This window comes from Micrasema longulum, unplaced genomic scaffold (genome assembly GCF_059751315.1).
Source record: "Micrasema longulum isolate JH-2025_06_02 unplaced genomic scaffold, ASM5975131v1 h1tg000384l, whole genome shotgun sequence".
NCBI lineage: Eukaryota > Metazoa > Arthropoda > Insecta > Trichoptera > Brachycentridae > Micrasema > Micrasema longulum.
This window is the reverse complement of record NW_028277585.1, coordinates 45,098-58,633: the sequence shown is the minus strand read 5'-3', so window position 1 is coordinate 58,633 and position 13,536 is coordinate 45,098. Positions and strand designations below refer to the sequence as shown.

Below are 13,536 nucleotides of genomic sequence, written 5' to 3'. Positions count from 1 at the left end.
CAGTTGTTTTCGATCACATTACCTCACATATATACTTTAAGCCTCCACGGTAATATTGTTTGTTCATCGACAATATTGTACAAAGTGGTTTTACAACCATTACACATTATACTTTTTTTTATCGGTTGAAATAATGTCTTTCGTAAATTAGGAAATACAAAAACAATTAAATTACTTATTTCAAAAGTTACAATCAATGTACTGACTTTCTCAATATAGGTATGTAAAATAAACTTATTGTTTTCCTTATGTGTAAGCGCATTTGTTTAATAGTCTAATCTTAACTTAAAGTAAATAATTATCATATCTTTGAATTACTGTTGTTCAGTAAAACTGAAGAAAAACAATCTTTAAAAAAAAAATATGATGTGTGTAATCAAATTATTACAGGCCTTTGATAAAATTAATAAATCTGCAATAGCAAAAACACATATTATGTTTGCATTGATTAATTACTCATAAATATAAATTAAAATGAATTCTACCTATAGATGAAAAAAGTATAAAAATTAACTAAATAAATCCTATATTCACCAAATTTCTTAAAGTACGCTATTTATTTCCCGGCTAAATGAAATGTTTCTATGATTTTTGTGAAAGCTTTACAAGCATATTGTATACAAGTTCACGTTAGCTCTGTATTTAAAATAAAATATATTGTAATTGTTAATAATATACATGGATTGTACGTTAGTGAATGTCCTTTGGACATATCAAAGGTACTAGTTGGTGATGGTGGAAGTCCCTGGTACGGTTGTTTATTGCCAACAGAATAGCCATCATCACCGGGATACCGACATCCCATCCAGAATGGGCCGGATAGAATTTGTTTCTCATTTTCTACTCTCATATGTAAATCGTTGAACTTCCAGAAACCTTTGCCCTTAAAAAAATATGTTTTCCCTGTAAAAAATAAAAAACATATGTAAATACATAACTATCCATCATACGAAATTATTTGTTTGTTTTATAATAAAGGCAGACCGTCAAACCATTTATTAAAGTTTTTGTCTGCCTAATGTGTCAAATGTACTTGGTGATAAAGATAGTCAAATACAAGCTTTCAAAAAATATATATTATGTGCCATTAGGTTTATATAGATGTACGGTTGGAAGTTAATGACAATTATTTTGCAGAATGTTATTTGAATATTTATTTACATATACATAATATAAATACATGTCATATTTATATAATACTGTACCTTCAAGGATTAAACCACGGGAGTCACATTGAACGAAATGTTCAGGAAACAATATTTTGTGATAGTGCGATTTTCAAAACATTAAAACCCTTGAACCAAGTGAGATAATTTCAATCTATAAAGAACTTTCAATGCAAAATAATAAGAGTATATATTAAAAAGGCATATCTGGGACAACTGATGTTTTTGCATTGTCATAAAAAAAACATTTTTATAACTAACGTGGACTTCTGTGTTTTATTTTCATGAATTTACTCATGTAGAATAGCTTATTGCGAAAATTTCTGCAATTTTGACTTCACAATGGCATAAAGTAGACTCCCGTGTTTTATCTTCTAAAGTACAGATATCACCAGAGCAAAAGTTGGGGCAATGTGTAAAAATTCCAACTACTAACAATTATGATAATCAATAATGACATCATTACCTACCCACCAACTAACTTCATAGATTAATTTGGTTTTGAGTTGTATGGATATTATTCAATACAATATGAAAGCAATTGACCAATAAACAAAGTTTAACTTAATTGAAACTACAATTTTATTACATCTTTTCAAAAGCAATACGAATTTTCATTTAGTTAAAATAAAGATAATTTTATTTGTATTTTTTTTAATATTGATAATATAATTAAACGATTGATTTTTGTTGTTTTTCTATACTATCTTCTTTTAAATTCTTCTAATGTTACTTTCCAAAAAGAGACTAGCTCTTGTGCTTGGAGAGTGATTTACACTTTTATATTTAAATAGTCATTTGAAGTTTTAAGATTTTTAATATAAATGGGAAAAAAATTAAAATTATACCCAATAATAAGAAAAACAGGAAATAATAATACAGTGATACTAATTAAAATAGAAAGCTGTTTTTACTCGGGTACAAAAAATTTCTGTCAATTGAATTTGAATTTATTTACTGATATATTAATTTTAATAGTTTTTAGTTCATTAGGGAGATTACTGTAATTTTTTTACTCCTTTGAAAACAAAACTATTTTGACTTGTGTGGAATTTAGGAATTTAGATATTATTTTGATTTAATTACCATCTTTCCATTGAAAAACAGAATCAATGTTGTTTCCAACTCCTTTCCACATGGACATGTCTCGAGGATAATCCAATTCAACTTTGCCAACATCTTCATCGTATCTGCAAAAAAAAAAAAATACCCATAAAATCAAAAGATAAGAACAAATCAAATTTTGATATAATATTTTAATTTGAGCCTTGATACAATATGCTATATACTATTTGAATATCAGAGTAACGATTTGCGACCCTCTTATAGGGACGTCCTTTCGCTCTATTGTATAGAGGGTTGAAATTTGATCATTTGTACTAATAAAATTATAAAATAAGACAGGAGTCCACTACAGGAAATACTGTTTATTTGATATTTTATAACTTTTTTGTTATTATTTATCAATTTTTCTAATTCTCAGATTTCAAAGTTGTCCAATTTTAATGTTATATTTTCAACATGTAAAACCTTTAATATCTTTATTTTTTATCAGATGGTTTGCAAATTCAGAAAAATTATCCTAATTTAGGCACCTTAAGTGTTCTTCTACTCAAATATTAATCTTTCTTTTAGTTTTTCCAATGTATTATTATATTATTATATTATAATTGAATCGTAATCATTAGAATTTAATGTATATATGTATTATGCCATATTTATTAAATTATTTAGGGACTATCATTGTGATTTTTCAACAATGTATCTAATTATTAGTTGTGTAGAATGCAGGTTTTATATTTGATGGAAGTGAATTAGATAATTGTTTAGAAAAATTGACATTTATAAAAATAATATGTCTCCATTATTGTGGGTTAGTTTTATTTATTAGAGGAGTAGAATATAAATATTTATTTATGGTTTTTTGCTTTTGATTTACTATGTCTATTATTAGCAATCTGTTTTATTGTATTGAGTTATTTTTAAACATTGTTATCAGATAGTTTCTAAATATCATATGTAGCAAACAAAAAACTCATTGAGGCTCGATTTCTAAGTTCTAAGACACTAGAAAGCAAATATAATATCTGTCCCCCTTTTCGTAATAGTTTTCATAACTGTATCTGGAGATAGGCGGTGAGTACATTAATTATAGTTCTAGAACTTTTAAAATAAAAAAATAGACTACGATGAAGAAATAAAAAGTAAGAATCAAAACGTTTCATGATGTAGATTTGCCAAAGATATAATTAAATATTGATTACAATAACATATTGCTGTGGGAATATCGAGTTAAAAATAAATATTTAAAAAAAATTCTGGACACACTTTAATGAATCCGAATGGGCACTATAATTATAGTGTTATTATACTGTTTTTGTTTGTGGGCCAATATACCTTGTGTTATGTATAAATGTTTTTAAACTAAATACATCTAATTATGTATCTATTTATGCTAATTATAGAAAGCGTAGTTAGTAATACAAAACAAGGAATATTAACTCACTTCCAATACATTGTTTCATTGTAAAAGTATGTTTTGCCATTATGTCCCCAAACCATGGCCGCATTCAAATGTTCCAGGGTGTGTGGGAGACCTAAGTTACTTAAACTCTTTGGATATCCATCTTCTAGGTTGCTGGCGTTGAAGACGTAATATTCTTTTCCTGAAAAAAATATCAATGGTTAAAATTTTACAGGTTTGCGTCGGAAGTAAAATCAATATGCAAGATATAATTTGAAATGACTATTTGGTAATTTAAAGCCTGACGTATAACCTTTCTCAACCACAACTATATTCAATTTTCACAGTTATTTATAGCTAGTAAAGTGTCTACCAAATTCAAAACTACAGTTTTGATAAAGTTATTTTAAAAGGATGCGTAAGCTATTTACATATTTTATAAACTTACCAATAAAGAACACAATTTTTCTGTCAGGTCTTTCATATACAGCATCAACATGGGTTAGACTCCCTGGTAATCCACTCCACATTCGGTTAATAAAGGTTGGGAAGCCTTCCATTACTCCCATGTCACCAATTCTCCATAAATACTGGAAAGTATTACAATAAAGAAACATTTGCATATTCAAACAAACTACATACATCACATAATAAGAATAAAAATATTTTAATCAAACGAATACTGCAAGTCAAATTGAAAACAATTATTTGTTTGTCTTTGACTCTGAATTTGTAATTATTATTTATTTTATTTTTTTTTTACACTTTATATACATATAATTTGTCTACCTCGGGAGCAAAATAACGTGGGACGGTCGGTCTAAGAGCGAGGCCGACAGCCGTATACATCAAGCTAGACTTACATTTAATAAAAGGTCAAAAATAATAGAATCAAATAATATAGACCTAAAACTAAGAATACTCCTAATCAAGACCTATGTATGGAGTATCTTGATGTATGGGCTGGTAGACATGGTGCCTATCCGAAAGAGATAAACGGAGACTAGAGGCTTTTGAGATGTGGTCCTATAGAAGACTACTAGGAATTTCCTGGAGAGACCACATAACAAATGAGGAGGTTCTCCAAAGAATCGAAGGTAGAAGGCACCTGCTCAGGACCTTGTCCGAAAAGCGAGCGAGATGGATCGGCCATGTAATACGTCAAGAAGGCCTCCTGCATGTCATAATGGAGGGGATGACCGAGGGGACAAATTCTAGGGGACGCCCACGCCGAGAGTACCTGGAGGACCTATTAGAGGACGTGAGCTGCTCATCATATGTTGACTTTAAAAGAGCCGCACAAGACAGGGAGGAATGGAGGAGAAGAATGATAGTAATTGCTGTCAGCCAATCCTAAGGTTGAGACCAGAGAAGAAAGAAAGGCCGGCAAATTGCCTTAAGGCAATTTCTTCCTACCTACCCAAACCGTTCAGTTTGAGAAAATTATAAGTACATTTGGTGTTTTCTGATTAAACAAATACTATATAATATAATTTTTGGATATATTATGTTTATTGCCTAATTAGGGTTTTATATCCCGTTACAAGAAAATCAAAAACAATATTATCATGTTAGATTTATTTATTTATTTATTTATTTATTATCATTATATTACATACACAAAATTATAATTTATGTAAAGTTGCTTTGACTGTTTAACTAGGGCTATTTACCCCGTTCTAAAACAGTCAAAAAAAATATAAAAAACAGTAATCAATTTATAGAAACAGTTATAAAGATACAGGACAAAGTGAAAAACAAAGTAAAAAATGGAGTAAAAACATGGTAAAAATGTAGTAAAAACATAGTAAAATTGTAGTAAAAACATAGTAAAAACATAGTAAAATTGTAGTAAAAACATAGTAAAAATGTAGTAAAAACATAGTAAAAAATGTAGTAAAAAAAAACGTAGCAAAAAAAATAAATTATTAAAACAAAGTAATAAATGCAGTAAAAACATAAAAACAGAATACATAGTAAGAAACATATTTAAAGTCATAATAAAAAAATGAATGTATGTTGTATAGCAAAAAGCGTATTTAAAGAAAGAAAAAAAAAAAACAGCATATTAAAGAATAAAGTAAAAGATGTGATAAAAATTAAAAAAAAATAAATACATAGTTAAAACAAGTTAAAAAGTCATGAGGATCTTAAAAGTTAAATCAGCAAAAAAATTAAATCAGCAAAAAACTAAAAATATATATTAACAATTTAAATTAAAACATGTGTTGGCCATCTAACAGCCGCCATTAACCCCTCAGACTCCCTGCGACCAATTTCTCCAAGGAAAGTAGCCAGCAACCTCTTTAGCTTGTGGTTCTTGCAACATTTCCATGACTCTGGCATTATATTATAAAGCTTTTGTCCTATGTAGGAGTATTGTCTCTGTGCCAAGGAAGTTCTAACTATTTGTCGAGAAATCAGATCGTTACTGGAACTCCGAGTCTCATATTGATAGGCAACTGATGGATGTATATCTCTGTTAATGTGAGTGACCACCACTGCTCTCAGTAAATATTGCTGTCTTATATCAAGCACTGCAAACTCCTTGAATAAAGAATCACTCTGATATCTAAAAGGCTTTTTTAGAATGGTTCTTATCAATGACTTCTGTGCTTTTGCTGCTGGGTCCAACTCTGTCTTGGTACAGCTACCCCAAGCAATTACACCGTACGTCATGATAGAGTTTGCCAGTGCAAAGTAGAAGGATTTTAAGTCTCTTTAATTTATATTATTCATTAACAATTCTTGATGAAATCCCATTATAATTGTACAATAACTTAAATTTTCGTATTCTATAACATTGTCCCTTTCATTTGCACAGAAACATTTTTGTAATGTTTTGGAATTTTTTGAAATGTACTTATTTTATTTTTTTATTAATATAATTACAAAATTGATACATGTTTTTTTAACTATAAAATCTACTTTTAATAATTTTCTTTAATGTTAAAGCTGTTACTTTCCGATTTACTTACGATAATATTTTGTTTTGTATAAATACTAATAACTCTGTATAATGTTTACCAGTCTGAAAATGCTTGCTAGAGCATGAAAACGCCAATTAGTCAACAAAATTAGTGGAAGTATACCAAGTATTTTAATTTATAACTGCCTAGGTAATTGATATTATCACTTGTCTGAATTTTACGGTAATTTGAAATATTGCTACTCACTTGTGATTTGAAAATGAAAACTTCCCCTCTGATTAATGCAACAGCATCATAGTTGGTGTTGCAAGAGTCAGGTTTTGGTGCTTTGGTTTCTCCAGTTGGAGTAACTTCAGTGGACGGTCGCTTCTCAGGCCTCCAAGCTTTGTCAGGATTGAAATACGGCTTCTTAGGAGAGTGGGGTTTTCTGGGAATTTCTGGCTTACTGGGGTGGTGAGGATATTCCGTAGAAGTTGTGTGAGGGACGTGTGGTCTTGCTGATGGATGGGGGTGGTGCGGTTTGGACTCTGGATAATATTTATGAGTTCTTCTGTCGGGGTTCTCCTCGGGAACTCTTGCGGGAATTCGTGGCCTCGGTGTTGCATAGCTCGGTCGTCTATCTGGATAGTTTCTAGGAGGAGTATACTCGGGTCTTCTAGCAGGAACGATAGGTCGTTTTTCAGGGTAATCTGGTCTAGGATCCGGGTTTTCTGGGTACTGCGGTCGTTGATCGGGGTATTGTGGCCTTCGCCCCGGATGTTCGGGCCGGCGGTTGGGTGGCCTTTCGGTGTAGGTCGGCCTTCGGGGCGCTGGAGTAGGTCTGTATCGCGGGTAGCTGGAGTCAGGGTATCTCTCTGGATAATGAACAGGGTACCGAGGCCTGTCCGGGTAAATGTCTGGTCTTTCAGTTGTGTATACTCTCGGGGCTTCAGTCGGTAGGTTGGGTGGAATTTTACCCCACATTCTGCCTTCTTTGATTCCTGTCAAATAATATACAAATGATAACAAGTCTGATATCATATTTTGTTTTAAATAGATATTCACATTTATATCAAATAACAAAGTGGTAAACAGGTTGAGAAATTCAATTAAGAGGTTCACCAATTAGAAGCACATTAATAAGTTTTGGTCTTTCGCATTATGATTAAAAGAATAATATTTTTTTGAATTGTTGAAACGAGTTTTTTTTCTAAATATTCGGGGAATAAGTAGGGTACCAGTAAGGTCTAATATTTAGAAATGATCAGTAAAAGATGCCAGCTTTCAAACATTGTTAAAACTAGACATACGAACGAAGATGTATAATTACTCATCGCTTAGTAGTTAAATTAAGGGAAAAATCTAAAAAAAGTTGTCGCGGTTTAGAGTAGGTAGCGTTCACATGAGGACGATACAATATTGTTTTGTCACAGATTGTGTCTATTGTCCTCGTTGTTACAACAATTTGGAAGACAGGACAATAGACCGAAACATTTTCCCAGACATAGACGGTAGGATATAACCACAGGACAATGGATCGTGTGATTGCGCACGGACAGGGCAGTAGGACAATAGTCATTTGCTCGACGTTTGCTTGTCGCTCGGGCGCTTTTTTCTGTTGTAAATGTACGTAGAAAAAATGCCTTTTTATTATTTTATTCGTCCTCCTTATTGTATCTCTATGCAATCCCAGCTTTAGAAATATGCCCCTGTGGACAGGACAGCGGAATGCTGAAGATCTGCTGCCATTTTGATATAATTATTCATCATGAGATGATTGTGAACTTATTGTTTTTTCTTTTGGTTGTAGGTGACTTAGAGTAACTCACCATACATGTTTTGAATACCGAGTCTATCATCTTCAGGCAATTGGAAGTTGGGTTTAAGTCCTTGATACCAGGGGTACATGAGAGCTCCTTCTACAGAGCTATGACTGAGGCCCAGAGAGTGCCCGAACTCGTGAGCCGCGACTGCGAATAATGATGTACCTGAAATTATATTTACTGCATTAATAATTATATTAAATTATATTTACTACAATAATAATAATTTGTATCGGGTTCTGGTCCCGTGGCAAGTGTCTTAGACTCACGGATCAAAAGTCCGCGGTTCGAACCCCACCCTAACAAAACTTGATTTTATAATAGTGAGTTATTTAAAACTCGTTGAAAATGGCCTTTAAAATTAAATATTTGGGTAAATTATAAGAATGCAAGCATTTATTTTTATCAAAAAAAAAATACAAATGCTTCAAAACATAAAAAAAATATAAAAAAATTAAGTCTCAATCATCTGAATCTTTAGTACCCGCGTACCCGGCAGTACTGGTTGAAATAGATTTATTCATCTCTGTTCAAAATATCTTGATTAAATCCCCAGCGGATCAAATCCAGTAGGTATCCATGTTTACAAATATTTGGATGTACTCAAATATTTGTTCTTAGGTATTTATTTTATAAGTGCCATGTGATCATAGTTTTTTTTGTTTTATGTACTTACGTCACAGTGATCACGGTTATGACATTTTTTTTTCGTTTTTGTTTATCAGCGAACAAAAAACGATAGAACATTGAGAAACATTATTTAATTATTTTTATTATTTTTTTTATATGGAGGTATATTGAAAAATGCTATTTTCAGTACATTTTCAAGCGAAAAGATACTCTATTTTAAATAAGTGCGAAGGTTTTCACGGTCACTGTTATCAATATGTTTTTTTTGGTGATAACGTGTGTGCTGGATTTGTTCCGACGTTTCGGCTACCATTGCAGGAGCCACCTAAAAAAAGCTTAATCTCAATGAGGGGCTTAAATTAAACTCAACATGGTTCCTAGCACTACATACTACAAAAATGAATAGAAATGTGCCTACTGCCGACTGCGACGCGGTACAAATTACTAGTACTTAAACACACACTTTTTTCTACAAAACACTCAGTTTACCCTGAAGATGGCTCCTGCAATGGTAGCCGAAACGTCGGAACAAATCCAACACACATGGTATCACCTAAAAACGAAACACGTTGATACTATAATTTCTACGTGTTAATGTTCCTATTTAGTATTAACTCATTTATAAAAAAAATATGTTATGTTAACGTATATTTATACAGATAAGTATTTTTTTCTACGTTTTATGTATTAAGAATTTACGCATAGAAAAACCTTATTGAAAAACGCTTTTTTCTGTGGATACGTTAAGTATTTACAAATATAAAAGCGCTATCTTCTGTAAATATGTTAACCACACATACGTTTTTCTGTTGATACGCTAGCGAATTTAAACATAGAAAAGTATTCTTTCAAAGTTTTATGTATTTAGTATTTACACATAGTTTTATTTACACATAATTTTTCACAAAAACTTTGTTTTCTGTAGATGTGTTACGTATTTATCAATAAAAAACGCTATTTTCTATAGATGTGTTACGTATTCAAAGACAATCATGATTTCACAGAATAAAACGTAATTTTCTGTAAACGCCACTACTTATTTGCACACAGTAAAGCGCAAATTTATGTAGATATCATGTCATGTACACATAAAAATATCATTATGCTTAGATACGTTAACGAATTTATATGTACCTACATAAAAAAACGACATTTTCTAAATGTTTTATATACTATCGTATACATTATCCATTAGATTCGTTTTTGAATTCCTGAAGCTTATTTACACAAACTTCGTAGATTAAAACCAAACATATTTCGACATTATTCGTATTATAAATTCGTAATGATGTAGAGGGGAATGTATTGCTTCTGACCTAATGTTGATAAACAAAATACTATAGACAGGTTCGTTTTGAAATTCCACTGCAAACGTTGGGGAAACATTTTTAGAACTAAATCTCCAAAATTTTATTATTAGAATTATGGAACAACACAAAATGAATTATTGATGTAAAAGAGAAATTGGAACGCTGGGATTTTTGCTAGATTTTTTTCACAATTACGAGGGAGTTTCACTGTAGATCTACTATAAAAGGATCAAAAACGATTTTGGTAAAAAAAACAACAATTGTTGTTAAGAGATTTAGCGTTTTCAACTATTTTGCAAACACGCGTATAACTTTGTGAGCGGATTTCGTGGTTATTTTAGTAACGAATTGGGTTGGGTCACGTGTTAATCGCGTTCTTAGTTCTGTCTATTTTTGTATTATATGGTTTCAGGAACTACTTCCTAAGCTTCTACAAGCTTCGATTTTTACGTATTAATTCGTCAATAAGTTAATTTCCACATTACAACCGATATGGAGGATATTTTAGAGAAGGAAATATGGAAGTCTAGGCATTTACAGGGCTTATGGCTCGTTTCCATTGATTGATTTAATTTAAGTTGAGAAGCTGAAACCTTTAAAAAAAATTGAATTACTTGAGTTCTTATTACTTACTAAAATATTTGAATTTTCAGACCATTTCCTAAAAGTCGTATATAACTTGTGCTGGAAAAATTTAAATTGAGTTGTGGTAGAGTTGGATTTGAACCCGAGACCTTTGGTCCGTGAGTCCACAATACTAACACGGGACCACTATCCGGTTCATATCTTTGTTGTTGTGGTTTCACTTTACTCACATATATTACGCACTAACCCTACGCACTCACAGTTCACATAATTACCCTACTCAATCACACATTCACACCTCACACTAACAACACACTCTTGCATCTCGCTCGCAATTCACCCTTAACTTAACTACCCAGCCTACTTGATGTAATCATCATCATCTAACCCTGATGAAATCCGCACCTGATGGTGCAAAGGGGACTGCATTGGTGAAGTAAATGCAACGTATCTGTATCATCTGTTTCGGGAAGATAATATGATCAGTCTTACGCTTCAGGTCCAGGGACAGTAAAATTTCCCAAAGTAAAACCATTTTATAAACAAATATTTATGTCGACCCTCCAAGGAATTGAACCCGGGACCTCTAGCATGATAGGCAAACGCGCTAACCATTACACTACGAGGCGGAGTTTTTTTCACTTGATTTCCTTTTTCAGGTTGTTTACCTGAGAATGACCATCGAGTCAAAAATACTTGTCCGGAATTTAGGTTCTCTTTCGCACACAGAACTGTACTCTTCATTCGCCTGGACACAGATAAATTTGGTGTAGAAAAAAAAATAAAGATCACTATCTGCAATGAATGACATATTTATTTAAATTGTGTAATGATGTCATTTAAATAAAAAACAAGACAAAGAATTTAGGAGAAAAAATCCTTATAATATACCTACAATACAGTATATTATTATGATTCTGTGATTATACATATTACAATATCTACCTATACTGCCTTCCATACTAATATTATAAATACAAAAGTGTGCTTGTTTGTGTTTCCTTCACGTCTAAACGGAGCGACCGATTGACATAATTTTTTGCACAGGGATAGATAGGGATAGTAAAATAGGATACTTATTTTTCAACCAAAATTAAAAATAATTACAATGAAAAAATACAATAATTATCAACAATGAACGCCATTATTTGAAAATGAGTAGGCGGTAAGGTAGGATGTCAAAAATAATAAATTTGAAATTAATTATTTTAATTTCTATAATTGACTTACTTTATCTATGGTTAGTTTTGTTTGCTTTTAGTTTTGGTTTGTATTAGGTTGATCTATTATGTTCCATGTATTTTAAAAATGTATAAAGTTTATCTGTTTTTTCCTCAATAATAATGCGTAACCTAGAGAGAAGCCCTATTACTATGTTTCATGGAACGCAAGCGATGTTGGTTTGTTGGTTAGCAACCAATTGGTGGCCATTTTGTTTTGTTTGACAACATAAACATAACGGTTCGATTGGATGCTTTTGTAGCTGTGCTTGGCTTTGTAAATAACTTGGATATTTACGTTGTAATAAATTATAAACGACTATGGTGAATTACAGTATGTTTGGTTGCAGCAGTACGAGCGTTAAAAGTGTTAAAGGAATCAGTTTTCACAGGTAATTGATTCAGAATATTTTCTGATGATTTACATTGATTTTTGGCATTTATTGTCCCGACACGAGTATTATGTTGCTTAAAAACTTTCTTTATATCAACATATTTACTACATATACTATTTTTTCTCAATTTAGGAGATAAATTTGTGAATTAAAGTATGTTTATTGTTGATAATGACAGTTGATTATGGGCAATGTGTTAGGGCCGCACTAGGCATCCATATAAAGTTTGAGTTTTTATCGAGTAGAGGTCGATTGAAATTTTACTCGAAAATAGCGACGTTAACCTTGAAATCACACCTAAAATGACGTGTCCAAATTTCAGGCCGCTACGACTCGCCATTTCGGAGATGTGACGGACAAACAAACAAACTCCGCGGCCTCCGTGGTGTAGTGGTCAAGACGCTTGACTCACGCACGGAAGGTTCCGGGTTCGATTCCCGGTGAGAACACAAAAATTAAAATGTGATTTTTCTCAAGCCTGGGTGCTCTGTGATGTAATTCACCACTGTAATTAGGCCTCCTGGCCTGTTGTGGTGCAAAAAAAAAATGTAAAAAAAATGTAAAAATGTAAACTCAACACAGGATTTTGGTTCAATTAAGTTGGGATTTATGTCTCAATAAATATAATATAAATATATTGTGAATAAAATGAATAAATAAATAAAAAAATAAACACAAACATGTATTTTCAGTTTTATAAAATAAATATAAGCGAATTATAGATAAATATATTAGAATAACCCTGCAATGACAAACGGTACATATTTAAAAGTAATTACAATGCAAATTAATATCCATTTGGTGATTCTCGACCTGAGTACGGCCCATTGTTTTGCTGCGAACTGTAGCTAACTTAATACCCAATAGTCATATAATGGTTTTCCTACGTTTGGGCTCCTCTCTAGGTTACGCATTATTACTCTGAGGTTTTTTCTGTCTTGTCTGTAATATTGTTTTGCTCCCATTTAACATATGTAAACACTGTTTGTATTACCTAGTATTACCAAGAATGGTAATGGCCATAATAAAGGAAA

General features: G+C 31.7%; 1 protein-coding gene across 1 annotated transcript in view; it reads right to left on the bottom strand.

Moving 5' to 3' along the window:
- Positions 1–588: 588 nt before the first annotated feature.
- Positions 589–13,536, bottom strand: part of LOC148281996 (matrix metalloproteinase-2-like) — a gene marked incomplete at its 5' end in the record, with an annotated part of 51,806 nt that continues 38,858 nt past the window's right edge. Inside the window, 6 exons of the mRNA XM_088225764.1 lie at positions 589–903; positions 2,253–2,356; positions 3,673–3,832; positions 4,079–4,220; positions 6,807–7,540; positions 8,369–8,527. Of these exons, the coding sequence (XP_088081890.1) occupies positions 626–903; positions 2,253–2,356; positions 3,673–3,832; positions 4,079–4,220; positions 6,807–7,540; positions 8,369–8,527 (1,577 nt within the window). The remainder of the gene's footprint in view (positions 904–2,252; positions 2,357–3,672; positions 3,833–4,078; positions 4,221–6,806; positions 7,541–8,368; positions 8,528–13,536) is intronic.